Source organism: Melozone crissalis, unplaced genomic scaffold (assembly GCF_028551555.1).
Source record: "Melozone crissalis strain CALT ecotype California unplaced genomic scaffold, PUWL_Pcris_2 ptg000187l_1, whole genome shotgun sequence".
In the NCBI taxonomy this organism is placed as follows: domain Eukaryota; kingdom Metazoa; phylum Chordata; class Aves; order Passeriformes; family Passerellidae; genus Melozone; species Melozone crissalis.
The window spans coordinates 1,024,637-1,051,791 of record NW_026535952.1 but is presented as its reverse complement, the minus strand read 5'-3'; the positions used below and the strand labels follow the sequence as shown (position 1 = coordinate 1,051,791).

Genomic DNA, 27,155 nt, shown 5'->3' with positions numbered 1-27,155 from the left:
GTAATCAGCAGCATGATAAATAAGGGGTATGATATATATGATCATGGAATGCTTTGGGTTGGGAGAGATCTTTAAATCTCACCCCATCCCAGCCCTGCCATGGCAGGGACACCTCCCACTGTCCCCAGTGCCCAGCCTGGCCTTGGGCACTGCCAGGGATGCAGGGGCAGCCCCAGCTGCTCTGGGCACCCTGTGCCAGGGCCTGCCCACCCTGCCAGGGAACAATTCCTCACTGCCAAGATCCCACCCAGCCCTGCCCTGTTTCATCCTAAGGCCCTTGTGAAATTCAGCACAGCCTGCAGACACAGTGACACCATGGCCACCTCAAGGGACTCACCATGATGGCAACTCACTCCAAGAGTCACCTCCTTCTCCTCCCTGAAGTAACACATTCTGGCACTACTGTCAGATGAAAGAATTCATCACACACAGGACAAAGCTTTCTGTGGGAGCAGTAACAGAACAAGCCATGTCTGCTATTGTCAAATAATATTTGATCATTTTATATCAAAATGTGAGTGAAGATTAGGTTTCACACGTTTGTTTTGAAGCTCAGTGTTATTTGTGCATCCCACTATGGTATCCTAGCAACTTTTATTTAGGAATGTGCCTTGAGAAGAAGTTGTGGTGGCAGTGCCAGTTTAGGAGGCTCAGATGTAGCCATGGCAGCCTCTGTTTTATTTTACACTGACACTCAAAGATGTCATGGAGGCCCCTCTGCTGCCCAACAGGACCTCACTTTAAAAATGAAGATCCCAAGAGGCAACATTCCTTTTTATTTTTGTCACTAATCCAGCAGTCAAAAATGTGTTCCCTAAAGAGTTTAAGTCATTCACAAGGTAGATATTTACTCTGTGAGGATTAGCACAGCCCCAGGATTTCTGGAAGCAACGTGTGAAATCCTTAACAGTTCCAAACCATGGGATGTCATTACCTTCTGCACCCATTGCCTGCTTTGGTAAAGAAGGAGGAGATGTTTGTTTACAAGATGCTTTAAAATGAAGATAAGGGACATTTCAGAAGAGGCTCTGTTGTTAGATCCTTATATGAAGTGAAAGAAGAAATGAGTTAATCACTCGGTGTCTCCAGGAGGAGAGGAGGCAAGGACAGAGTGGAGCCAAGGAGATTCCCAGAGCTTATCCAAGGATGCCAGGACAAAGTCAGCAGGCAGGAGCATCAGCTCAGAGACCTTTATCCTCACTGCAGGGAGGCAGCTGGGGCTCACCAACACACCAGGGAACTCTTCCTCACCAGCAGGGCCTGTGGGGCAGAGAAAATCCAGTGAGGGAGGCAAAGCCCAGAGAATGAGAGCCCTCCCAGCCCAATTCCTGCACAGGGAGGCTCCAAGCACGGGGAGCAGTGACATCAGGCTACTCAGGCTGTCCCTTCCTGTCCTATCCCAGGGACAGGAGCCACTGACCCTCCCAAACTCACCCTGTGCACACACCTGGGGGTTACACTCAGCTCCCTGTCTGCTTTATGAACAGAACTCTCTAAGAAAACATAAACTCCTTAAGCAATTCATTCTCAGGTGTGATGCAAGATACCTAAATATTCAATCTCAGCTGGGTGGAGTATTTTAATAAGGCAGTGCCTTATCAGCTCACCTCAAACTACAGCAGGAAAGGTGCAACAACAATCAGATCTCTGCACTCCAGCACAACAGCGAACAACAACAGTGTATTTTTTTTTAATGAAGCTCCAGTGCTGTTGGTTTCCTCTGTATCTTTGTTTCCCAACACTGGCATTCAGGAAAACTGATGCAGGCATCCAAGTTTTTTTAGATCAAAGACATGGTCTTTGCCCAGAGTGTCTTAATTCAGGGCCAGGTTGGACAGGGCTTGGAGCAACCTGGTCTAGTGGAGGGTGTCCCTCAACAGAGCAAGGAGCTGGAACTGGATGAGCTCTGAGGTCCCTTCCAACCACCCTGGGAGGGAATGAACTCCTACCCTTCTGAGAGCTGAGTCTGAAGAACAGCCCAGCACTTTCCCAAACACTACAGACCCAAGCCCAGTGTCACTGTGAAGGTTCAAATTCACAACTCCCAGCCCTGGAGAGGAGCTCTCATCACCTGGCTTTGGACTAAAGGACAAGGTTCATTCTTCCTCTTGCAGTTTTAGGCAGAAGAAAAAAAAATAATTCTCACAGGAGATAGAAAAAAGCCCAAATTGGGAAGGCTGTGCAGTTCCCACCCCACTGAGGGCTGTGTGTTTCTGACCCTAGCAGTCTGAGTGTTTATGAGTTTCAGGGTTTTTTTCATAGACTTGTTATGGGATAAAAAAATCAAAAGAAGGGATTGGAGAAGAAGCCAAAACTTGCAACTTCCTCCTCCCAACTTGAAACTTTCTCCTCTCAACTTCAATTCCCTCCTAGGATCCACCCTGCCATCCTTTACTCAGCCCCCAAACTCACCCACAGCCAGGCTGTGTGGCCCCAAAGCCCCGTGGGCTGAATTGATGCCCTCTGGATGAGCCTCTGTGCCCATGCTGGGTGCCCCCAGAGCTGGCAGGCAGGAGGGGAGCTCTGAGGCAGCGTCCCAGGGGATGTGTGCCAGCTGCTGGCCCCCGTTCAGCCGGGGATGCGCAAGCCGCGGGTTCAGCGACTGCGGGTGCACAGGGCTGAGATGCCCCTGCCTGGGCCCGTCCCCATTGGTCCCAGCCCAACCTCTCCCCCTGCAGGCTCCCCTTCCCTCTGCTCCTGCCCGTGCCAGGGCAGCATGGGCACCTGGGGCAGGAGGGCAGTGCCGGAGAGCAGACACTGCGAGGGTAAGCAGTGCAGCAAAGTGAATGTGTCACTGTGGGTGTATAAAGGAAATACTCCCAGCTGCTGAGGGGTGAAGGATCACCACAGCCAGGGAGGCTGAGACACCAAACCCAGCTGTGCCCCCGGGTCACCCTGATGGATGGAGGGACCAGGACACCCTCAAGTTTGCATTCCCATTCCCACCTCCTGCCCCAGCCTGGCCCCAGTCCCAGGGACAGACACACCAGAGAACCAGGGGCTGTGGAGGGAAGACATCCACCTCTCTCTGCGTTTTTTCCCTGTGTGGCTCAGTTTCCAGAGGGAATTCACTGTGCCAAGTGTGCAGGCAGCTCCAAGGCACAACAATAAACAGCCATGGCAACCAAACCTGCAAAATGGTCAGAATCCCACAGGGGAACTGCAGGTTTAGGTTGGGGCACAATTAGGCTCATCCTGAAGGAAAAAAACGCAGCCTTAGAAAACTCTTCACTTCCTCAGACTTCAACACATGAAGAGCAGCTTAAGTAGCCTGGAGGCCTCCAGAATCTGGTGGCAATTATTATTTTTAGTTAGAGCTTTGGGTTAAATAAGCTTCTTTTAACTCATGTGTTTTATTTAGGATAAATTCCCACTCTCACCTGGCCATATAGAGTCATGAAAGGTTTGGGTTGGAAGGGAACTTAAAGATCATCTCATTTCACCTCCTGCCATTCAGTGTGGTGTAGAAAAGAAAATAAAAGAAAAAAGTCATTATGATATGTGTCTTTCATGGCCCAAGCTGAAGCTCTGCCACACAGGCCCCTTGTGTCCAGGTACGATCCTCCAAACAGCTGGATTTGGCATTTTTCTCGGCAAAACACTCCCTCAAGATTTGCTGCTAAAATAAACAGGATCATAAACTTTTACAACCACCCCCATAGTACTAAATTTGACACCTCAAGCAAGTAGGATGCTGGAAGTGCTCAATGTTTTGTACCATGATGAGGGAGCAGCACAAACCTTGAAATGCACTTTCTGTGTTACCCTTTCAGCTATATACCCAAAACAATAGCATAAGTATTAACTATGCTCAATTCCAAAAGCTACTGGATAAATTAAAAAAAATGCTTCAAAAGTTGGTAAGCCCCCAACTTTGCAAACAGCAGGGAAAGAATTCAAGTGAATCAAAGTCCAAAACCAGAGAGGTAATATTTACTTATTTCAAGTAAATATTTCACCACTTTGGCTGTGAAGGCCAGGCTGTGACGGGATTGCTATGAGGGCTGCGACAGATGAGTAATGCCATGGCTGACTCTCACAACTCAAATGCAAATATCATGCATATTTGTTAGGAGAAGTTTTATAGATTTATAGTTATGTTTTACCCCCCTTGTGTTGTTATCAGGGGGTGGCCTGGGACATTTTGGAGGGTGGCATTGTTGCTGTGGCATCGATTGAGATTTAAGGAAATGATCTCCACCACTGGACGGGGAAGGAGGAGTCGGTGGGCAGAGCTTTGGGAGGGGCCAAAGGGTTCAAAGCACATGGCGGGGGGAAAAAATCCTTTGCTCCAGCTCTGTAATATTTTCTCTATTCAGTCTTCTGTTGTATTTTGATAAAGGTTTAACAAACCTTTTACATTTTTGAAAGTGAGTAGCATTTCTCACCAGGCCAAGCCGTGATGGGGATTCCAAGAGGACCACGCCATGAGGGGGATGCCATGCCCTGAGGGTACTGCTGTGGGGACTATGCTGTGAGCGCCAAGCCATGAGGAGACGGGATGCCATGAGGGCATTTGCCATTAAGGGGGTGCCCTGAGGGCCATGCCCTGAGGGTACTGCTGTGGGGACTATGCTGTGAGCGCCAAGCCATGAGGAGACTGCCATAAGGGCCAAGCCATGACTGGGATGCTATGAGGGGGGTGCCTTGAGCGCCAAGCCGTGAGGGCATTTGCCCTGAAGAGCGGGGATACCCCATGAGGAGTGTCCCGCCATTTTGCGGTGCGGGCACGGCGCACACGGCCCCGGGCCGGCCGCCCGCGCCCCCAGCCCGGCGCGGGCAGCGCGGGGCCACCGGCAGCGCCGGGACAGCGGCAGCGCCGGGACAGCGGCAGCCACGCACCCGAGGGAACCGCGGCTCCTGCACGCTTCCAGCGCGGCTCGGGGACTTACTGTGCTCCAGAGGGCACGCGATAGTAGAAAGAAACGCTCCGGAAATGCAACACCCAGAGAGCACCGCAGGGGGAGGAGGGACGGGAACCAGTGAGCGGTGTTTTCGGCTGGGCCATCCGGAGTTCGCTTTAGCACAGAAATCCCTGAAGTCTAGAGCGGCTGGGGAAAGGGAGAGAGGCGGCCCAAAGACCTTAGGGATGCTTATAGGTTGTTTTTTACTTTATCCATCGCCTCAGGGGCTGAGTGTGGTGGTCTGTGAGGGCTGTGCAAAGTTGGGTTTTGTCTCTACATCCCCTGAAATAGCACATCCTTGGTTTGTCCCACATTTAGAACTTTTTTCTTTATGAAGCCAAAGAACATTAGTCTTTAGTCTAATTTAGCATTACAGTTGTGCTATGATATTGTTAATAAAACAAAATTTAATCCAGTTTTCCTCCCTTCAAGAGCTATAATGTGAGAACATCACTGTCCTTTGTAAAATACCTTAGGAAATAAAGTTTCATGTTCTTTTTTGCATATTTAAGCACCAGACCAGACTCCTCCTTTGAAAGGGAAAGTAACATGAATAGATGTTCTAAGTAGTATTGATGATTGTAGCAGAACTATTACTAATGTAAGTATTACTAATATAATCCTAATATATTACTAATATATTACTAATTAACTAATGTTGCTAATTCAACATTACCAGCAGCAATCACTGGTCTTAACAAAATGAAAGTAAAATATTGAATTAATCTGAAAACCATCTGACACTGAAACTGAATAAAAGAGTTTAAATAAAGGGAGTTTATTCACTAAATAGAGATGAAGGGAGCAAGAACAGTTATCTTCCTGTAGGGCTGTGGACCCTCACGTGTATGAGGAGACACTTTTTGTAATTATCAGATTAGTTTTGTTTGTAAGGACTCAGAGGGGAACATGCAGCACACACTAATGTCCTTCTCTGGCTTTTTTGGGGCAACTTTTGCATGTTTTTGACATGCCTGGTTGAGACAAGGCCATTTGCATCAGCTGAATCTAAATATATCTGAAATTGTTCAACTGAAACATTTTCAGCCTTTATTTTGATATCAAAAATTACATAGTGTTCTACCAGTAAATCTAACATGTATTAATGTGGGCATGGCATAAACAGGTAAAAGGACTTCTTAATTGTAACTACTTTAAATGCAATAAATCAAGTGTGACATAGACGTAAGCAAATTGATCTAAGTATCTGATTAATTTTTTCTCCAAAGTCAATATTAGGGCAGATCAGCAAGACATAGTGAAGAATTATGCTGATTTTAAGGGGTCTTGCAAGTGATCATTAAACAATATGATGGTGAAAATTTTTAGGCCCCAGCAGTAATTAAACAATTTTACTTGGGTTTTCACAGAATCCCAGGATGGCTTGGGTTTGAAGGGACCTTACAAATAATTTAGTAATTATCATGAGCAAGGATGCCACTCACCAGATCAGGTTTGGAGGTATTTTAAATTTATTTCAAGTCAACTAACTCCCCTAAGTTACTATTACAGAAACTGTGTGTGGGGAGAGTTCCAGCCGTAGGATCATTCGTTTTTACAGCCTGTTTGAACAGCCATATAATTAAAATTTGATTTGATTAAGGCATCATGGGCAGCACTGAAGGGGTCCCCAGGGTGGCTGTACTCTGGACAAACTCATTTCTGTGCGTTCCATCACCGCCAGAAAAGCTCCGACTTTCCCAGGCGGGCAAAAGGCGCACTTTATTTATCCACCTCCCTTCGGTTTCCCCCCTTTGTTCCTTTAATTTTCGCGGCCCCGCTGCCAGCCCCCGGAGCACATGTGCGTGTCACTGCCGGGCGGAGGGGGAGGGAGGGAGCGCGGGCGGGCGCCTCTCGCATGGAGCCGGGGCTGAGGGCCCCGTGGTGATGCAGCAGCAGCCGCAGCACCGCCCGTGTGCGGGCAGAGCCCCCTGAGAGCCGCCGCCCGCCCGGAGCACACGCGGGGCTCGGCCCCGCTCCATGGGCACCGATGGAATCGCTCCCGATCGCAGCCGCCGGCGCCGCGCCTCAGCCCGCCATGGCCTCGGCCGGGTAAGCAGCGGCCGCCGCGGGGACTCCGGCGGCGCCGGGGAAGGGTGTGCGGAGCCGGGGGAACGAGACCGGCGGTCGTGGCCGCCGCGGTGCCTTCTCCTGCCCTCCGCGGGCCCGCGGGGGCTCGGACGCGGCGTACGGGGCGCGAGAGGGGCCGCGACCGGCGGCGGCGGGGCGGTGTGTCTGTGTGGGGAAAGGGTCTGCGTGAGGCGGCGGTGTGGGCGCGGAGCGCCGGGGACTGGTTTAATGCTTTCACTGGGGGACGGGGACGCGCTCGGGGCGGCTTTGCCGGTGGCGGCGGCGGCAGGCGCGGAGCGCGGGGGGGCGGCGGGAGCGCCACAACATGGCGGCGGCGGCTGAGGGGACACGAGACCTTCCTCCCCCCCCACCGGAACCCGCCGCTGCTCTATGGCCCGTGCGCCGCGCTAGAGCGGCCGTTCGCAGCCGCACGCCGCCTCGGCCAATGGCGGCACGGCTTACAGCGAACGCGGCCAATCGCAAAGGCGGCTGACGGCGGGGACGTCACCGCGCGCCCCGGGTCGCGGTGCACTGTGGGATGCTGGAGGCCTCGCGTCGGGGCAGGAAGGAAGGGGGGGTGTCATGGCGACGAATATTGAGCAGATCCTTCGGTCCTTTGTGGTCAGCAAATTCCGGGAGATCCAGGAGGAGCAGCAGCAGCAGCACGGCGGGTAACGGGGCGGTGGGGAGCGGCGGGGAAGGACGCGGGGCGGAGAGAGACGGCCCGCGGCCTGAGGGTCGTGTCGGCGGCAACATGGCGGGACCGGGGGGATCGCGGCCGAGCGGGCGCCCTAAGGGGGACACGGCCCGGGGGCCGAGAGAAGACGCTGAGGGGACGCGCCCACCCGCTCTCTCTCCGCTCTTTCGGTGCTGCCCTCCCGTCGGGGCAGGCGCCTGTACGGTTTGTCTGATTTACGGCTAAATTTGCCGAGTTTATCTCGTAAAAGAAGGAAAACCTTGGTAAGAGCAAGGAAAAGCTGGAAGAGAGCGCGTTGCGTGTATTTATTTTGTGCAGAAAACCCCTACAAGGCCGTACGAGCACGGGAGATGTGGCACATTCCAGAATGTGGTGGTTTTTTTTCCTTGCGTCTCAACCTCAGCAGTCACAGAGTGTCGGGGCTGAATAAGTGAGAATTTATCGAAAGGCAGAGTTTTCCCTAAGAGCACGCCTTTTTCAGGAGGCTGGAGTGCTGCTCTGAAGAGCTGGATATAATAAATGTATGTGAACGACAAAAAATATCGAAATCAATGCTCAAAATCGCTTGTGTTAAATTGATTCTTTATTTCTTTTGGTTAGTGCAAACGTGGAAGGGCAGCCCAATGGTGACACGATCCCAGCTGAGCAGGCCGGGCCCTCCGAAGCCTCTGGAGCTGCTGGGAGTTGTCAGAGTGAGCAGATAGTGCAGAAAATAGAGGAAGTGCTCTCCGGAGCCCTCGGGACAGAGCTGCAGTGCAACCCAGGTAATAAAACTCCCTCTGGCAATTCTCTTCTTGGTAAGAAGGTTGTGACTGTGCCTAAGATCAGATCAGATTTATAGAGATGAAAATGTGCTGCTCCTCTGGCAAGTTGAGCATTAAATGTGGTTAAATATTTTCTTTACTGTGCTTTTACATCCAGAGGTGGCCAGAGAAATAAATGATTTAAAAATTGAGCTGGTTATATGTAACATTGGTATGAGGGAAAGTTGGAGTTTTTTTTCTTTCCAGTACTGAAACAGATAGATATTTTCCATATGTATGCATATATATGTCCATAAATTCTGAATTATTTTATATACAATTATATAAGATTATATACAATATATATATATTTATATATAATTTTATATATATACATACACATACACTTCAGGTTCACTGAACTGTTCTTAGTACCAAAGTTGATGCTGATAGAAGCAGTTTCTGCTTTGGGTTGCTTTTCAGGATTATTTTGAAAGAACATTTATTACAAAACAGATCTGTGATGAACTGTTCAGTCAAAAGATGATTTGCTGTTATAAAGTGTAGGTACTTATATTACAGTCTTGCAAAGGGATTTTGATGTGTCAGTCTCAGATCTTGAATAAATTACTCGATTTTTTAAGGCTAAAAAGTCACATCTGAGTGTCCCCTCTTGTGGGACTGGTCCTTGCTATAAGATCTCTGCCTGTGGAGGGTTGGTGAGGTGATGAAGGCTGTAATTACTGCATTTCTCATTTTTGGGAGTTCAAACCCAGGTGACTGCAGAGTGCTGGGTGAGTGCAGTTCCAGAGGCAGCACAGCAAAGTTTTCATTTCAGAGATTCTGCTGGCAGGAGTTTGGGATTGCTCTGGGGCTTTTTGCTCAGGGGTTTGTGCACCTTGAGCATTTTCAGGTTTTTAATTTCTGCTGTAGGAGCAGCACTTGAGGCTGACATGGGGAGGTTTGGGTCGGTTCTTGGTTGGTTGGTGATTTTTGTTGCTTTTGTTTGGTGATGTGATTTTTATTTTTATTTGTATATTTTTTGTTGTGTTCTTGTGTGGAGGACTGAGGCGAGGTCACATGGTAATAAAGAACTTGGGAGTTAATAAACCTACCTGTGGCAAATGTTCCCATTGTCCATCTCTAAAATGAGTTGGACAAGAGACAGTATCTGGTTATCTGAATCTAATGAATTATCTTTGCACAAAAGTTATTTTATAGAATCCCAGAATGTCTCGAGCTGCAGGGACCCCCAGGGATCCCCAGTGCCAGCCCTGCCCTGCCCAGAGCCCACCAAGCCCAGCCTGGGCATCCCTGGCAGTGCTGGCCAAAGGCTGCTGGAGCTGTGGCAGCCTCGGGGCCGTGCCCATTCCCTGGGCAGCCTGGGCAGTGCCAGCACCCTCTGGGCAAGAACCTTGCCCTGCTGTGCAGCCTGAGCTGGCCTGGCCCGGCCCCAGGCGCTCCCTGGTGCTGTCCCTGTTCCAGAGCAGAGCTCGGAGCTGTCCCTGCGCTGCCCCTCGGGAGGAGCTGCAGCCCCGGGGGGCTCTGAGCTCAGGCTGCTCCAGCCTGGGCTGCCCAGGGCACCTCGGGGCCCTCTGACCCTGCCCCAGCCCCGGGGAGCTCTGAGCTCAGGCTGCTCCAGCCTGGGCTGCCCAGGGCACCTCGGGGCCCTCTGACCCTGCCCCAGCCCCGGGGGGCTCTGAGCTCAGGCTGCTCCAGCCTGGGCTGCCCAGGGCACCTCGGGGCCCTCTGACCCTGCCCCAGCCCCGGGGAGCTCTGAGCTCAGGCTGCTCCAGCCTGGGCTGCCCAGGGCACCTCGGGGGCCCCTCTTGACCCTTTCCCACCATTTTCATGTCCCTCCTGGTTGCCAGGGCACTCCTGACTCAGCTCCAGCTGACCACCGACCAGGACCCCCAGGGCCCTTCCCACAGCTGCTCTCCATCCACACAGCCAGGGTTGCCCAGTCCAGCACTTCCCCTGTTAAACTGCACACATCTGGGGAATGCCAATCTCTCTGATTTGTTGAGGTCTTTCTGCAGGGCTTCTCTGCCCTCAAGAGAGTCAACAGCTCCTTACCATTTAGTGTCCTCAGCAGAGTAATTATCCCTTTGAGTGCCCAGGTTGTTAGTGAAGATGTTGAAGAGAACTGGGCTGAGAATGGAGCCCTGCAGAACCCCAGTAGTGACTGTTGAGCAGTCAGTGACACCAGCAGTAGTGACTGGTGTCAGCCCCATGTCACCCCAGTCACTGTCACCATTGGTGCCCAGCCCCTGGCCCAGTTGCTCACCCACTGAGCAATGCAGCTTTCCAGCTGTGGGCTGGACATTTTGTCCCTAAATTTGACTCTCCTTCACTGTTCCCTCTCAATGCATTCAAAGCAGTGTTGGTGCAAAAACTATTCCTAAGTTGCTTGTCCCATAAATATGTACCTGCTGTACTTGTTGTGGAATCCCAAGTCACATTCATTTAATAGTATTGCAGTTAACCAAATGCTTTTGCAAGATTTTGGATACTGGAAAGTAGTGAGCTTTGGGATAACAGATTCTGATTGGAGGGTCTGTGTTGCTGCCCTGGCCTGTATAAATAGAATCATTGAAAAGAACATGCAAGCAGACTCCAATGTACAGCTCATACTTCACAGAAATCCCAGCAAGTTGCCTTTAATGAAGTGCCTTTCTCCTGAAAACATGAAAACATGGCACTGGGGCTCCAGAAGGGCAAGAACCTAACAAATGCTAAAACCAGAGGGAGGTAAGGTACAGAATTGAAAGGTGGTGATGAAAACTCCAGCGTCCCTCTTTCCTTTCCCCGTCAGTGATTTGCGTGTCCCCACAGGCATCTCAATTTGTTACTTTCCTGTTGGAAGCAAATGCTCTCAGAGGAACATGCAGCTTTGCAGCTGCAGTCCTGCCTGTCCCTGTAGCTGTTCCAGCCTGCACTGCCTTAAAGTGGGTTTGGGACTGGAGGCATGGATGCTCTTTCCCAAATTTGTTAGACCCTAGTGAGTAACTTGGTCAGTAAATACCCAGGGAATTTCCAACACAGCAGCAGCACTGCTCTCACTCAGGGGTTAAAGCACAGCAGGGGACAGGGCTGGTCAGGTCTCATAGCATAAATACCCACTTTGGGAATTTGTTTGGAAAATGGGAATTCTTGTTTATCTTCCATGTGCAGCACTGGGGGTTTGAAAGCACATCTCCAGCCTGCTGTTAGGATGTGCTGTCCACTGAATGTGGGTGGTGGGACATCCACCTCCTGTGCCCCCATAGGTGATTTCCCACCTGCAGAGCTGCCCCAGCGCAGGGAGGAGCTGGAGCTGCTGCAGAGAGCCCAGAGGAGGCTCCAGGATGGGCAGAGGGATGGAGCAGCTCTGCTGGCAGGAAAGGCTGGCACAGCTGGCATTGCTCACCTGCACAGGAGAAGCTTTGGGCTGAGCTCAGGGTGGCCTTGAGCTGGAGGAAAGCTGGAGAGAGACAATTGCCAGGGGATGCAGGGACAGCACACAGGGGAGTCATAAAATGGTTTGGGTTGGAAGAAGACCTTGTAGGTTCTCTCGTTCCAAACTCCCTGACAAGACCAGGGACACCTTCCACTATCCAGAGTTATTCCAAACTTTGTCAAGCCTGGCCTTGAACACCTCCAGGGATGGGACAGCTTCCCTGGACAGCCTGTGCCAGGCCTCACCTTCCTCACAGGGGAGAATGTTTTTTTATGATCTAATCTAACCCTACTCTCCCTCATTTTGAACCCACTGTCCCTTGTCCTGTCACTCCAGGCTCTTGTCGGTAGTTACCACCACCTTTACTGTACTTCCAGGTGCTGGAGGGTCATAGTTAGGTCACCTGAAGTCTCTCCAGGTGAGCAATGCCAGCTGTGCCAGCCTTTCCTGCCAGCAGAGCTGCTCCATCCCTCTGCCCATCCTGGAGCCTCCTCTGGTCTCTCTGCAGCAGCTCCAGCTCCTCCCTGGGCTGGGGCAGCTCTGCAGGTGGGGAATCACCTGAGGGGCACAGGGACACAATCCCAGTCCCTCTCCTGATCCCAGCTGGGGCTCAGCCCAGGGCAGGGGGGGCTCGGGGCTGGGGCAGGCCCAGCTCTCCCAGCGCTGCTCCCTCTGCTCATCCCAGCCTGGATTGATCCCAGGGGTTGCCCCAGCCCAAGTGCAACCCCTGGCCTTGTTAAACCTCAGCAGATTCCCATGGGGCACTTTTTGAGTTTGTCCGGATCCCTGTGGATGGCCCCATCCTTCAGAGGTGTCACCTGCACCTGCAGCTTTGTGTCACCTGCAAAACTGCTGAGGATGCACTTGAGCCTTCTGTCATTAGTGAAGATATTGAGTAACACTGATTCATTAATGATGCTATTAAGTAACACTGTTCTCAGTACAGACTCCTGAGGGACACCACTGCTCACTGATGTCCATCAGGACTCTGAGCTTTTGACCACTGTCCTCTGGATGTGGCCATCCAGACAACTGCTAATGCCCCTGACAGTGCACCTGTCAAATTCTTCACTCCAGTTTGGAGAGGAGAAGGTTGTGGGGGCACTGGGTCAAATACTTTACAGCAATTCAGATAAATGCCATCTGTAGCTCTTCCCTTGCCCACTGGTGTAGCCAGGCCACCACAGAAGGTCAGACAGGATTTTCCCTTTGTGAAGCCATGCTGGTTGTTTCAAATCACGTCTCTGTCCTCCATGTGCCTTAGCAGAACTTCTAGGAGGATCTGTCCCATGATCTCAGCAAGGACGTGAGGCTGACAGGGTGGTAATTCCCAGAATCATCCTCTCCTCCTCTCTTCAAGGGAATGGCTTTTCACTGCCATGGGGCAGGGTTAGATCATGTATTAGGAGAAGATTCTTCCCTGTGAGAGTGGTGAGGCCCTGGCACAGGGTGCCCAGAGCAGCTGGGGCTGCCCCTGCATCCCTGGCAGTGCCCAAGGCCAGGCTGGACACTGGGGACAGTGAGAGGTGTCCCTGCCATGGCAGGGTGGAACAAGATGAGCTTTGAGGTCCCTCCCAACCCAAACAATTCCATGACTATGATACTACTTGGAAAGAGCTGTGTTCCCTCTGGGCCTCTGTCCTGACTAGCAAGATTTGGATAATTTTTTGAAAGAAGTGTTGTTTTATTACCTAAAGTAACTCTGAGACGGAAGAAAGAGAGCTGGGAAGGGAGTGTGTCCTGTTTGTGTGTGTGGAACTTAAGTGAATTGGGCATGGTTTGCAAGTTGAATTGTTTTGTACCTCTGTCCATACTTTACAACTAATCTGAAAGAATTTTTATATGCAGTCTTACAAATGTTTACAAGGTAAATGTCATTTTTTCTAGATGTAGACAAAAATACTGTGAAAAATAGTACTCAGTCTACAAAAAGGAGCTCTACAGGTGAAGATGAAATTCCTAGAAAAAAAGCAAAGAAAAACAAGAAGCACAAAAGCAAGAAGAAGAAGAAAAAGAAGAAGAAAAGGAAGAAAGAGAAGAAGCATAAAAAGCAACCAAAGGAATCCAAGTTGAGTGCGCGCCCCGGAGAGCCTGCAGGCGTGCAGCCAGCCCCTCCCTTGGTGCCAGAGCAGTCCAGCTCCCAGGTGAATGTACAGCAAGGAGTGTTTGCAGAGGCAAACCTGGTGCAGCCAGAACTGTGCTCCAAACCTGCTGAGGGGCTTGATAATCAAGCTTTAGGACTTGTTTCGCATTCAGTGACTGATTCTCAACAATCTGCAGAAAATCTTCCAAGTGGGGAGGGGACTTTGTGTTCAGCAAATCCTCCATTTAATTTAGCAAGCATCCAGTCTAATATCCCAGAAAATACTAGTATAGCTCAAACTAGAATTTGCACTAGCGAAGAACAAATTCAGCAGTCACATGAAAATATTTATCCTGTAGCTATTAATGCCAGTGTTGTTGATACTGGAAATAATACTTGGTCCAGCATCCCATCTGGAATTGTCAATAAATCAGAGATTCAGAAAGATTCAGTAGAAGCACTGGGAGGTACAGAAGTCACTCTTAAATCTCAAGGCATTGGGGAAGTAAAAGCTTCGGACGCAGCTCTGGAGCCTGAGACCATGGAGGTGTTGACTTACTCGGAAGTGTCTCATCAGTCTGTGTCTCACAGGGCAGCACAGGGGTTAGGAACAGCTTCAGAATCCGTGTCCCTGGCAAGTGGTGTGACAACAACCCCTACACCTGCAAATTGGGCACATCCAGGTGCTGTGACTGTAGCTCACATGGTTGTGGCTGGGCAAGAAGTGAAAATTCCAGAAACAACTGAAAAATCTCTACATGTGGGAAATGTGACAAGTGTGGAGAGACCTTTGGAACTGGGGGGTGCGAGCAGAACGTTGGAGCCATCCCTGCAGCCCTCAATAATGTCTGGGAGTTTGAGCATGACCCAGGGCAGCCCTTTGGAGGCTTCCAGTGTTCTGAAAGCAGGCGTACCTTTGCAACATCCTGTGACAGTATCTGCAGCCACCCCTGTGACCCACGTGGAAATAAGTGCCAAAACACCTCCAGGACCAGGAGCTGTTACAAAAATGAAGGATATGGAACCTGCTGTGGGGAGTGTGAAAGCTTTAGAAACAACCATAGAGCCTGTTGTAGCAAAAGATGTTAGAGCAGCTCATGAGAGTCTGCAAGGCAGAAGTGTGGAAGGAACCACTGGTTATGCAACAGCAGTGGGTGCATCAGGAGTGTTCCTACAGCATGGAGTCTTGGCAGAAACAAGGAGTGTGGACAGAACCCAGGGATCTGCACTTCCAGCAGGATTGACAGGTATGAACGTGGTTGCAGAGACAAGAGGATTAGGAGCAACTTCAGAACCTGCAGCAGTTGTACAGAGCTTCATTCCCCAAACAGCTCCACAAGTCCACATGGCAGAGGGTTTTAGAAGTCCACGAGCAAAAGATCCAGAAGGTACTTCATTGCTGAGAGAATCAAGACCTGAGAGTGAATCACATGTGAGAGGTTTGGCACCTTCCCTGTCTTTGCAGAAGGAAAACACACAAGGTCTAGGAGGAGTCCTGAGACCAGTGGCTGGGGTGGAAGCAAAACCTTTCACAACAGCTTCAATGTCCTTACAAGTAGAAGGTGTGAAAGCTTCAGAAGAAGCTGTGCATTGTGGGACTGTTGCAAGTCCAGGACTTCCTGCCTTAGAAAGGACTCCTGAACCTGTGGTTGCATGTGAAAGTGTGGAACCAGTTAGAGAAGCTGAGGCATCAGCAGGGGTGATGCCATGGCAAGCCACAGCAGAGAGAGAACCTCTCCATGCAAGCCAGACACAGAGTTCCATCACTGCACAGTCACAGATCATGGCACACACAGGACCCTCACACACTGAGGTGCTGAGGAAGAGAAGGGATTCGGAACACGTTCCAGAAGCAGACACAAGGAGCAGAGAAGCAATCCTAGGAACTGTGCAAACTTCAGAAACCAGTTCAAAATCTATTCAGGAACAAAGAGTAGGTCATTCAGCAGCAGTGTTGGAGTCTTTGCCCAGAGTGGAAGAAAACAGTATGGCGTCAGGAGTACTGACAGATATGCAAACTCAGGGATCTACTGTAGAACATGAAATTGCAGCAAGGAGGACCAGCACACAAGGAAATGAGCTCTCAGAAATGGAGAAAGCAAAATATCTGGAACCATCATCAGAAGCTGGAGGAACGAGGTGGTTAGAGAGAACAACAGAGTCTGCTACAGTAGAGGTGAAAGGTTCTGAAACAGGTGAAAAGCTTGAGGTACCCATGGGTGATGCTTCAGCAGCTGTTCCAGAATACTTGCATGCTGAAAAGCAACAAGATCTTCAAGTAGTTCTAGAAGCAAAACCTGCTGCAGAATGGAAGAGTTCAGAAGAGGCTCCAGAAATCTTGGGTGTTTCTGAAATAAAATCTTCTGAAGCAGTTCCAAAACCAGGGGATGTGAAAGGCCAGGAAACCACACTGGAACATGAAGTGACAGCCGAGGTACAATATGTAGAAGGAGTACAGGGTCAACAGGTGGAGGATATGGTGATTGAGAAGGAAGATGCAGAAGAGACTCAAACATCTGAGCCTTCAGTAGCAGAAACAGTTTTAAGTTCTTCACATGCAGCAGAGGAAAAGGTTTCAGCAGGAACTCCTGTAGCAGAAACACAAGATTTGGAAACAGCTCCTCGTACTGATGTAGAGCTGAAAGATGCAGAAGCAGCTGCAGGGTTGGAGGCAGAGACAAAAGACTTGGAAGCAGGTCCAGCACCTGAGACTGATGCAGAAGCAGGTCCAGAACTTATAGAGGAAGGCCAGTTGGAAGACACTCCAGAGGCTGAGGATGTCAAAGAAGCAACTCCTGAAGAGGACTCAGAGAAAAGAGACTCAGAAACATCTGATGTGCAGCCTGATGTGGCAGCACGAATGAAGGAGACTCTCATGAGGCTTGAGAATGTTGTTGAAAAAAGTAGTCATAGAACCAGTGAGAAAAAACATGATTCAAAGAAACAGAAAAGGAGCCGTTCCAAGTCTCAGTCCAGGTCTAGGAAGCGGAAGAAAAAATCAAGGTCACGTTCCACTTCCAGGCGTTTGACCTCTAAAAGAGCGCGTTCTAGGAGCAGAAACTATTCAGTTTCCAGAAAAAAGCATTCCAAATCTAGGTCCCGCTCTGTGGAGAAGAGAGAGAGAAGATTGTCTTCCCGGCGGTCCAGGCGCAGACATTCTAGGTCATCTGACCGTTACAGGTCTAAATCCAGATCAGCAGAAAAGAGATTGTCCAGACGGAGACGTTCCAGGTCGTCTGACCACTACAGGTCTAAATCCAGGTCAGTGGAGAAGCGGCTGTCCTCCCGAAGGTCCAGACGCAGACGCTCCAGGTCATCTGACCGCTACAGATCCAAGTCCAGGTCCGTGGAGAAGCGGCTGTCCTCCCGAAGATCTGGGCGCAGACGTTCCAGGTCTTCCGACCGCTACAGGTCTAAGTCACGGTCAGCGGAGAAGCGATTGTCTTCCCGAAGGTCTGGGCGCAGACGTTCCAGGTCCTCTGACCGCTACAGATCCAAGTCCAGGTCAGCAGAGAAGCGATTGTCCTCCCGACGGTCCGGGCGGAGACGTTCCAGGTCTTCCGACCGCTACAGATCCAAGTCCAGGTCAGTGGAGAAGCGATTGTCCTCCCGAAGATCCGGGCGCAGACGTTCCAGGTCGTCTGACCGCTACAGGTCTAAGTCACGGTCAGCGGAAAAGAGGTTGTCCTCCTGGCGATCCCGCCGCAGACATTCCAGGTCCTCCGACCGTTCAAAATCTAGATCCAGGTCTTCAGAAAAGGGAGGAGGCAAAGAGTACTCCTGGAGGTTCAGGAATCGGTCTGGTTCCTCTGATGGTTCAAAATCCAGGTCAAGATCTGTTGAGAAAAGAGGTCGGAAGGCGTCTGTGCGGAGGTCCAAACGTCAGCGCTCAAAGTCCTCGGATCGCTACAAGTCTCGGTCCCGGTCAGTAGAAAAAAGGGATCGAAAGCAATCGTCGCGGAAGTCTAAACGTCAGCGCTCCAAGTCCTCTGACCGCTACAAGTCTAGATCCAAATCTGTGGAAAAAAAGAAGGAATCCTCACGAAAATCCAAGCGTCGACGCTCAAAATCTTCTGAGCGTTACAAGTCTAGGTCTAGGTCTGTGGAAAAAAAGCGCAAGGAGTCTTCAAAAAAATCCAAACGGAAACGTTCCAAGTCCTCTGACAGTGTTAAGTCAAGGTCCAAATCTGTAGAAAAAAAGGATAAGTCATCCTCAGCAAAATCCAGTAGCAAGCATGAGTCTTCTGAACTTCAGGAGTCAGCCAAAGGTCTTGATGAAGATGTTCCTCAGTCTTCTTTTGGAAGTGACGATAAATCCTCTAATGGTCCCACATCAGTGGCTTTGTCTGATGGAGTAAACGGCCCAGTGCTGCCACCATCATTTGGAAGTGGATTATCCAAAACTTCAGAGAGCCTTGAGGAAAGGTCCTCATCTGTTGAAAAAACAGCAGATCTGCAGCATTCTACCACATCTGAATTTGATACTTCCAAAACCCCAGATGACCAGGAACTGAGATCCACATCTGTGGAAAAAACACAGGATTCAGAGCTGTCTGTGACATCTGAAAATGGATCAACTGAAAAAGCAGCAGCTCTGGAGTCTTCATTGCTACCTGAACTTCCATACTCCACATCCAAGTCAAGATCCTCATCTGTTGAAAAAGGAGGAGATCTAGAAACTTCTTCAGTAGCAGAATTTCATGTCTCTGCATCCCGTGAAGGTGAGTCCAGAACTGCACCTCTCAAAGAAGTAGAAGGTCCAGAGCTTCCTCCAGCACTAAAAAGAGAGATGGAACTTCGGTCAGCTCTCCTGTCCGAAGGTGGAGTCTCCAACTTGTCTGATGGTCACGATTCGCAGCATATCCCTGGTGAGCACAAAGAGCTCTCACAGGTTCTGCAGGTACCTGAACGTGAGTCTTCCCAGCTGGCTGACAGCCCTGGAGCAGTGGAAGCTCAGAGGCCTTTCCTGCCACCTGAGATGATCCGCCCTGTGATCCCTGATGGCTGTGAGTCAGGCCAGACGCAGGAGCCTTCTCTGGCTTCTGACGGTGGACATTTTGTGTCTCCTGATGGACATGGATCAGGATCCAGCTTCGCTGCACCAATGGAGGCGCATCCATTGTCTGTAGGCGAGTCTTTTAAGTCACCACATGGAAATGAACAAAGATTTTTATCTGTAGAAAAAGTCAAGACTCCAGATGTTTCCCTGACATCTGTGTGTGGTTCTGTTGAGGTGTCTGCTGACATCATTTCAGTGTCTTCTTTTGAAGTTCATGAGTCCAGACCATCTGTTGACAAAGCTTTAGATGGTCCAACGCTTCCACAAGTGCTTGAGGTTGACTGCTCCAGATCTTCAGAAATGCACGAATCAAGATACCTGACTGCAGGAATAGACGGTGCAGGATCTTTGGTGATGTCTAAAAGTGGGATTCCCATATGCCACGATGGCCACAAAGCAAAGTACAACTCCTTTGAGCAAACTGAGAGTGCAGACCTGTCCGTGGCATCTGAGCTCCGGTGTTCCATCTTACCTGAAGGCTATAAATTGGCATCTGCTGCAGTTGAAAAAGTGGAGATCCAGAAGCCTCTCTCACTGGAAAGTGGCTTCTCTGTGTCTGCTGACGGCTGTGAATCAGTGGGCACACCTGAAAAACTACAGCCCCCAGTGGCTGCTGTGCCATCAGAAGGTGGGGTTCTGCTGTTGCCTGACAGTCATGAGCAGAGACCTGTCCCTGCAGAGAAAGCAGAAATGCTGAATTCATCTGAGCTGAAACACCTGGCATCCCCTGATGGCTACAAGCTGAGATCTGCCTGCAGTGAAGAAGTGCAGGAGCCCATTCTGGTACGGGAACGCAGGTGTTCTGTTGCCTCCGATGGTCATGAGTTGTCATCCACCACTTCTGAAAGAGCTGAGGAGCCTTCTCAAGTGACTGAAAATGAGTACACAGTAGGGCTTGATGGCCCGGAGTTGACATCAACCCCTGCTGAAAAAACGGAGCTGAGGAAGCTTTATCAGATGCCTGAAGAAAGATGTCTGGAGTCCATCGACAGCCAGGACCTGCAGTCACCCTCTGCTGAAGAGACACAGATACAACAGCCTGCTCTGGTGTCTGAAAATGATCATGCCGTGTCCTGGGTGGGCCAGGAGTTGAGGTCCAGCTCTCCTGAGAAGGCAGAGATGCAGGAGGAGGCTGTGGTTCCGGAACCAGAAGTGCAGGAGCGTTCTCTGCTGCCTGAAAGTGAATATAGCGAGTCTCCTGAGGGCCAGGAGGTGGCTGAGGCCAGCCCTGCTGAGAAGGACCTGCAAGAACCTTCTCTGACACCTGGCAGTGAATGTTCCATCTTCCATCAAGGCCAGATACTGCAGTGTGGCCCCACCAAAAGCACAGCAGTGCAGCAGCCAGTGCTGGTCCACTATGCTGTATCTCCCGAGGGGCAGGAGGTGCAGGACTGTTCTGTGCTGTCTGAAAACGAATACGAGGCATCCCCCAAAAGGCATCACTTGGGATCCAGTCCTGTTGAAAAAGAACTGGAGGAACATTCTGAAGCATCTGAAAGTGAAAGTTCAATGTCCAGTGATAGCCAGGAGTTGCAGCCTGCTGTTGCTGGAAAAACAGAGGGGCCGGAGTTGTCCTTGTCTGAAGGAGAGTGTTCCATGACTCCTGAAGGTCAGGAGCTGCAGTCCAGCCCTGCTGAAAGAGTTCTAGCCAAGGAACCTTCTCTGACATCTGAACATGCTCTGTCACCTGAAGAACGCGAGTCAAGATTGGAGCGTGCTGAGGAAGCAGAAGGTGTGGATTCTACTGTGGCAGCTGAACGTGACCATCTCTTTTTTGAGAGCCAGGAGGTGAGTTTCACCTCTCTTCAGAAAGCAGATGTGCGGGACCAGTCTCCAACACCTGAAGATGAACATGGAGCATCTCTTGATGGGCAGGAGTTGAGATTCACCACTGTTGAAAAAGTAGATGGTCTTGAACCATTGAGAGTGAATGATAGAGCCTCCATGTCCCCTGATGGCAGCGACTTGAATTCCATCCCTGCCGAAAAAATGGATCGTGCAATGCCTTCTTTATTGCCTGAAGGACGCTCAGTGTCTCCTGATAACTGCAGTGTGGGCCCTGGAGAAGAAACGGGGGATCTGGAGCCCTCTGTGAGATCTGAGCGTAGAGACTCCACATCCTCCTGTCAAGAAGGTCGTGAGCCAAGGTCTCCCATGGAGGAAGAGGGTCTGGAGTCCTCTGTGACTTCTGAACATAGACAATCCCTGTCCCCTGAGGGCCATGACCAGAAGTCTATTGCAGATGAAGAAATGGATGATCTGGAGAGGCGTTCCACTTCCCCTGATGAGCACGAGTCAAGATCTAGCACTGGTGAAGAAGCAGAGGATCTGGAGCAGCCTTTGACAACAGAACGTAGGTGCTCTGAGTCCTCTGATGAGCACGAGTCAAGGTCAACCATTGGAGAAGAGGCAGAGGACGCAGGGACCTCCTTGGCAGCTGAAAGAAGAGATTCCGTATCCTCTGATGACCGTGAGTCGAGGTCTGCTGCTGGGGAAGATGTAGAAGATGGGGAGCCCTCCTTGACAGCTGAACGTAGACACTCCACATCTTCTGATGACCACGAGTCAAGGTCTTCAGCTGATGAGGAAGCAGAGGATGTGACAGCTGATCGTCGCTCTGTGTCTCCTGATGGACGTGAGTCAAGGTCCACCGTTGGTGAGGAAGCAGAGGACCAGGAGCTCTCATTGACAGCTGAGCGTAGACACTCCACGTCTTCAGATGAACAGGAGTCAAGGTCTACTGCTGGTGAAGATGCAGAGGATGTGGAACCCTCCTCGGCAGCTGAACAAAGAGATTCCACCTCCTCAGACGAGCAAGAGTCAAGGTCTACTGCCGGTGAAGAAGCTGAGGATGCGGAACCTCTGACAGCTGAACACAGGCGTTCCGCATCCCCTGATGGGGCTGAATCGAGGTCTACCACTGCTGAAGAGGAAGGAGAGGATGCAGAGCCCTCCTTGACAGCTGAACAAAGAGAGTCCACCTCGTCAGATGAGCATGAGTCAGAGTCTTCCAGTGGTGAAGAGGAGGGAGAGGAGGCAGAACCCTCTTTGGCAGACGAGGAAAAGCAGGATTCCGTGCCTCTTGAGCAGTCAGAGGGACAGGACTCTTCCTTTGTCCCTGAAAGCAGACGTTCTGAGTCTTCCGAGCGTGAAAAATCCAGATCTAAATCTGTTGATAAAGCATCTGACAAGGAGTCTCCACAGAGATCTGTAAGCAGGCACTCAAAGTCTCCTGCTCACCAAAAGAGTCGATCCACATCTGTGGAGAAAACAGCAGACAAGGAGTCCGTGCGGAGGTACAGACGGAGACGCTCCAGGTCCACGGCTCGCCAGAGGAGCCAGTCAACCTCTGTGGAGAAAACAGCAGACAAGGAGTCCTCACGCAGGTCCAGGCGGAGACGCTCCAGGTCTGCTGCTCGCCAGAGGAGCCAGTCCAAGTCTGTGGAGAAGGCAGCAGACAAGGAGTCCTCGCGCAGGTCCAGGAGCCGGCGCTCCAGGTCCTCCCAGCGCAGGTCCAAGCGATACGACGCGGACTCGCGCTCCAGGCGGAATCGCTCCAGGTCAGCCACTCGGAGAAGAGCGTCCCGGTCTCGCTCCAGCTCCCTGTCACGTTCCAGGCACAGGAGGAGAAGCAGGTCGAGGTCGGCGTCACGAAGGCGGCGTTCCTTGTCCAGAGACAGGCGCAAGAGGTCTCAGAGAAACAGGTCGAGGTCCACTGACAGGAGGAGGAGAAGATCGGACTCCCGGGACCGCAGGATCTCGCTGCGGTTGCGGAGCAGGAGCCGGACCCCTCTGCGGCAGCGGCGCTCGCGCTCCAGGGGCAGGAGGAGGAGCTCCAGCCGCTCCCCGATCCGGCTGCGGCGCTCGCGCTCCTCGGGCAGGAGGCGCTACAGCAGATCCCCCGACCGGCGCCGCTCCCGCTCCTCCGAGTTCTCCAGCAGGTCACCCAAACGCCTCACAGACCTGGGTAAGTGCTTTGTTTCACTGGCTCCGTGGTGGGGTGGTGGGGTGGGTTTGCACATTCATTCATAAGGGATTTCTTAGAAGTCACTCTGTGCAATAATCTCAGGCAGTGACTTCCAGCAGGAAGGTTTATCAATGCTGAGCATTTGAATGGATGCCTCTTTAGAGCCAGTTTTACCTTGGTTTTAGAGCTTTTGTACAAAAGTAGTGTAGTTTCAGCCTCAAGGAACATTCTGAATAATAGTAAAGGCCAAGTACTTCAAGTACTTGTATGTAAGAAAATTTAGAATTTTTATTCCTGAGAACAAAGGTCATTCAGGTGCCAGTTGGAGAGTCCCAGGCTCTGTTGTCAGCTGTTCCCAGAACTCTGTCTTGCCTCTTCCCATGGTAAGAACATAAAGGAAAGAGACACTTGTTTGTGAAAATACTCCCAGACCCAGCAGGTCGGAAAATAAAATAAAATAAAATCTTAAGAGCTGCATCTTTTCTCTGAGCTTGGAGGAAGAGAGGCTGTGTTGTTTCTTGGGTAATGAGTTAATAAGGGGAAAGAAGGTTTGAACTGGGAGATCAACTCTTGTACGGAGTGTGAGGAAACCTCCTGTGGTGGACTTGAGGTTCTGAGCCTTCCAGTCCTGCCTCAGAGTTGCCATGGAAGCCTTCCAGTCAGGGAGTTACTTGCAAACTGGCAGAAGGCTTAATTTAATTTCGTTTGCTATTTCTATGTTAGGGCTGTCCTTTTTCTCCTTATTCAAGCAAAATACTGCTCTGCTAACAGTTTTGCATCTAATGGTATTTTAAGCAAGAGCATGTTTTACTTCCTCAGAGCTTGTTTTTCTGTTTGGTGGGTGTAAGTAGCTTTTGGGCTACATCTGGGGAGATGAGGCTTCCTCCAGAGGTTTGAGAGCTTTTCAGAGGTAGATAATGAGGAAACTCTGGAGTTTATGCTGTGGAGGAAGGACTCAGTAATGCCAGGGCAGGAATAAATCAGTGAAGTCAGAGGCATCAGAACAGGCTGGTTGGAGGATGTTGAAGCTGGGAGTGCTGGGTTACATTGCAGTTTCACTTGGCCTTCTGCACAGCCCAGGCTTAAAGTCTGGAGCAGCTCAGTACAATTCCAGTTATTTTCACAGAACATAAAAAATGCACAGTGCAGGTAGAATCTTGTGTAATTTACCAGAGACATTTCTTTATTATTAAAACGAGAATCTATAAAAATAATGACTTCTCTGTGAAAAAAACCCCAATGTTTTTAGACAAGGCGCAGCTCCTGGAGATCGCCAAGGCCAACGCAGCCGCCATGTGTGCGAAGTCCGGCGTGCCCCTGCCCCCCAGCCTGATGCCTCTGCTGTCCCAGAAGAAGGATGACAAAGCCAACCAGAAGTCCTCGAGGGACACCTTGAAGGAGCTCACTGAGGTGAGGGGGAACAGCAGCATCCAGCCCGGAAATGAGCACACTGGGCTTGGTGACCTGTGGGAGGTTGTCACTGTGTGCTGCTGTCACTGGGAGCTGCCCCAAGTTCAGAATCCCCAAATCCCTGGGGCTGGCAAAGCCCTGCCAGCCCATGCAGTGCCAGCTGTGCCCCATGGGCACCTTGTCCCCAGGCCAGAGCACTCAGTGCCACCTCCAGGCCTTCCTTGGCCACCTCCAGACCGCCCTGTGCAGCCCCTGCCAAGGCCTGACCACTCCTTTGAGCCCTTATTCTCCCCACAGGTTTTCTTAAGTCATCAGAAAAAAATACTGCTATTTTTTAATTCTTTGGAAATGCATGAAACCAAATTATTTTGGTTTTTCATATTTTTGGTTTTGATTCTGTTCTAATTTTGTACAAATTGGTGGTTGTCCCTGCAGTCCTGTCAGTGAAATCCAAAGCTTTCACTGCTGATTTTTTGTTCTGGTGGTGTTAGTTATGGCTTGAGTTGGAAGGAGCTTCAAAGCTCAGCCTGTCCCACCCCCTGCCATGGGCAGGAGCACCTTTCTCTGTCCCAGGTTGCTCCAACCCTTGTCCAGCCTGGCCTTGGACTTCCCTCAAATGGAGAAAGTCTGGAATAGAAAAGTGCCTTAATTTTCTTTTAATTGCATCATGAGTGTGACAGTTCTGAACTTGTGTTCATAGAAATAATCTGAGAGGGAGCAATGTCCAGGTGCTGAGAGATAATCTGCAGTTGTGCCTGGGCTGGGGGAGCAGAGGTTCTGAGCAAGAGCTGAGTTGGTGCAGGTGCCCTGTGGTCACACCCAGGGTGGTTTTTCACATACCCTGACCAAGATCCAGCACAGCTCGTGCTGATCTGCCAGCCCCACATCTGCACCTCCCTTCCCTTTCCAGCCTTGGAGATTGAATGATGTTGAATTGTGTTTCTGTTCTTTTGACTCAGAACTGTCCACAGAGCAGTGCAGGTGCTAAAAAATCAGTAAAGACATTTTAACCATAAAATTCTGGCCCTTTGAGACAGTCTTTTGGCCTTTGGTTCTTTTCTTCCTCTCTTTTCTTTTCCCCCCTTGGAGGCTGCTCCCAGTTTGTGGTATCCCCACAACACCTCTGTGTTTCTGTTCTGTTGCACAGCAGAAGGGGGTGGCTTGCACAGCTGGCCAGCACAGAGTATTCCAGAAGGATCTGAGCTCTCTTGGAGCCATCACTTCTGACAGGGCCCCAGAGAGCTGAGTCAGTAACCAAGGGGTGCCTGGCAAAGCCGTGGTTGGATAATTTGTGTACAATACCCAAAGTACATCTGTTGGTGCTGTTGCTAAAAGATTTTCCATTCCTGGTTTGGTAAAAAAAAACCCACTTTTTTTTTTATAGAAATGTGTTTTGTGAGTTTGGGTTGAAAGTTTAGGTTTACTCAGAGCTGACATTTCCCTGTTTTACTTTTCAGAAATGCAAGAAGATTGCTCAGAGCACTGATGATGTGATAGTGAACAAGCCTCACGTTTCTGATGAGGAGGAGGAGGAACGTCCTTTCTATAACCATCCTTTCAAGCTGAGTGAACCCAAACCTATTTTCTTCAATTTAAGTGTGAGTGCTACTTATATTTTTATTATTTTACTTACAAAAATATAAGTAAAAATATGTTGTACTTATATTTTTATAAGTGCTACTTACATTTTTTAATATTTTACTTACATTTACTTTAAAAATAAATCCTTGTTCTTTTTAAATAATGCATGTAATTCTGCAGAAATTTATCAAGGGTTGATCATCTTGGTGAAACTAGGAGTATTTTTTAATCAGTTAAAAGGAACATTCCCAATTCTATCAAGATTTAATTGATAATCCAGTTTTACCAATTGGTAGAATTGTGAGCAATTCTTTAAATGCATCTGGAAATCAAATGCTTTGAAGCATGGATTAGAATATGTTTAAATTTTTTTTGTGTTTGGGGTGGTGGGTGGGGTTTTTTTTTTTTGTTTTATTTGGGATGGGTGGTTGTGCCCATGAAAGTCTGTTCTGATTTTGCAGGATATAAAGCACTAAAAAAGCTTTAATGTGCTCAGCACAAACAGAAATAATATTCCTGGTTTTGTATATAAATAGGTAGAGCTTGTGCTGTATACAAAATAAGCAGTAATGCACATTTAGATAAGGTGTAAGGTAAAAGTGGATTTAGAGTTTATATTATATTGTTAGAAAAGGCTACAAGGAAACTCAAGAAACCTTGGAATTCTTCCAGGCTCCGAGGAGGAATGAGTGCTCTGCAGTGGTTGTGGGCTGCTCTCCCTCTTGTCTTGGTTTTGACCCTTTCAGTTTTGTTCTTTCTCTCTCCTAAAACCATTTCCATCCGCATTCCTCGGAGTTTATCCAATCTTATCCAGTGCTGCCAGCTGTGTTTGCCTCTTGGAAGGGAACCTGGCAGGGATTTCTGCAGATTTTAATGAATTAACAGCACCAAGCAAAACAAGGCCACAGACATCATCTGCTCAGAGACTCAGGCTGCTGCTAAAAATAGGCCAGGATGGAAACTCAAATGCTGAGAGCTGTTTTCTCTCCACTCATGGGCAGCTTTTGATCACAGGCAATGTTTTGCTGCCCAGGATTTTCACCCTGGAGCTTTCCATACAAAATATCTGTTGTTGATGTGAATGGGGTCGGCTGGGAGAGGAGGGTTGGGGATTTTGGGTTGCTGAAATTGTTTTTAGGGGTTTCTCATCTTCTCTGATAGCACAATTTGTGGGTCACTTGTGTGTTTTTAGGGCTGTGCCA

The 27,155-nt window shown here is 49.9% G+C and overlaps 2 protein-coding genes across 5 annotated transcripts in view; one reads left to right on the top strand and one right to left on the bottom strand.

Annotated features, from left to right (window-relative positions):
• GART (phosphoribosylglycinamide formyltransferase, phosphoribosylglycinamide synthetase, phosphoribosylaminoimidazole synthetase) overlaps positions 1-4,919 on the bottom strand; it is a 38,334-nt gene extending 33,415 nt beyond the window's left edge. Inside the window, exons 1-2 of the mRNA XM_054293753.1 lie at positions 4,893-4,919; positions 935-1,260 (exon numbers count right to left, since the gene is read on the bottom strand). The gene's annotated coding sequence lies outside the window, so the exon portion shown is untranslated. The remainder of the gene's footprint in view (positions 1-934; positions 1,261-4,892) is intronic.
• A 1,820-nt stretch (positions 4,920-6,739) lies between these two features.
• Positions 6,740-27,155, top strand: part of SON (SON DNA and RNA binding protein) — a 37,660-nt gene continuing 17,244 nt past the window's right edge. For 3 of the 4 annotated variants that reach the window (XM_054293745.1, XM_054293743.1, XM_054293746.1), the window contains exons 1-5: positions 7,537-7,645; positions 8,272-8,435; positions 13,741-22,962; positions 24,212-24,372; positions 25,830-25,970. In XM_054293745.1, the coding sequence (XP_054149720.1) occupies positions 7,557-7,645; positions 8,272-8,435; positions 13,741-22,962; positions 24,212-24,372; positions 25,830-25,970 (9,777 nt within the window). In that variant the 5' untranslated portion in view covers positions 7,537-7,556. Of the gene's footprint in view, positions 6,957-7,536; positions 7,646-8,271; positions 8,436-13,740; positions 22,963-24,211; positions 24,373-25,829; positions 25,971-27,155 lie in introns of those variants that run through there. The other variant, XM_054293744.1, reaches the window with a different exon arrangement.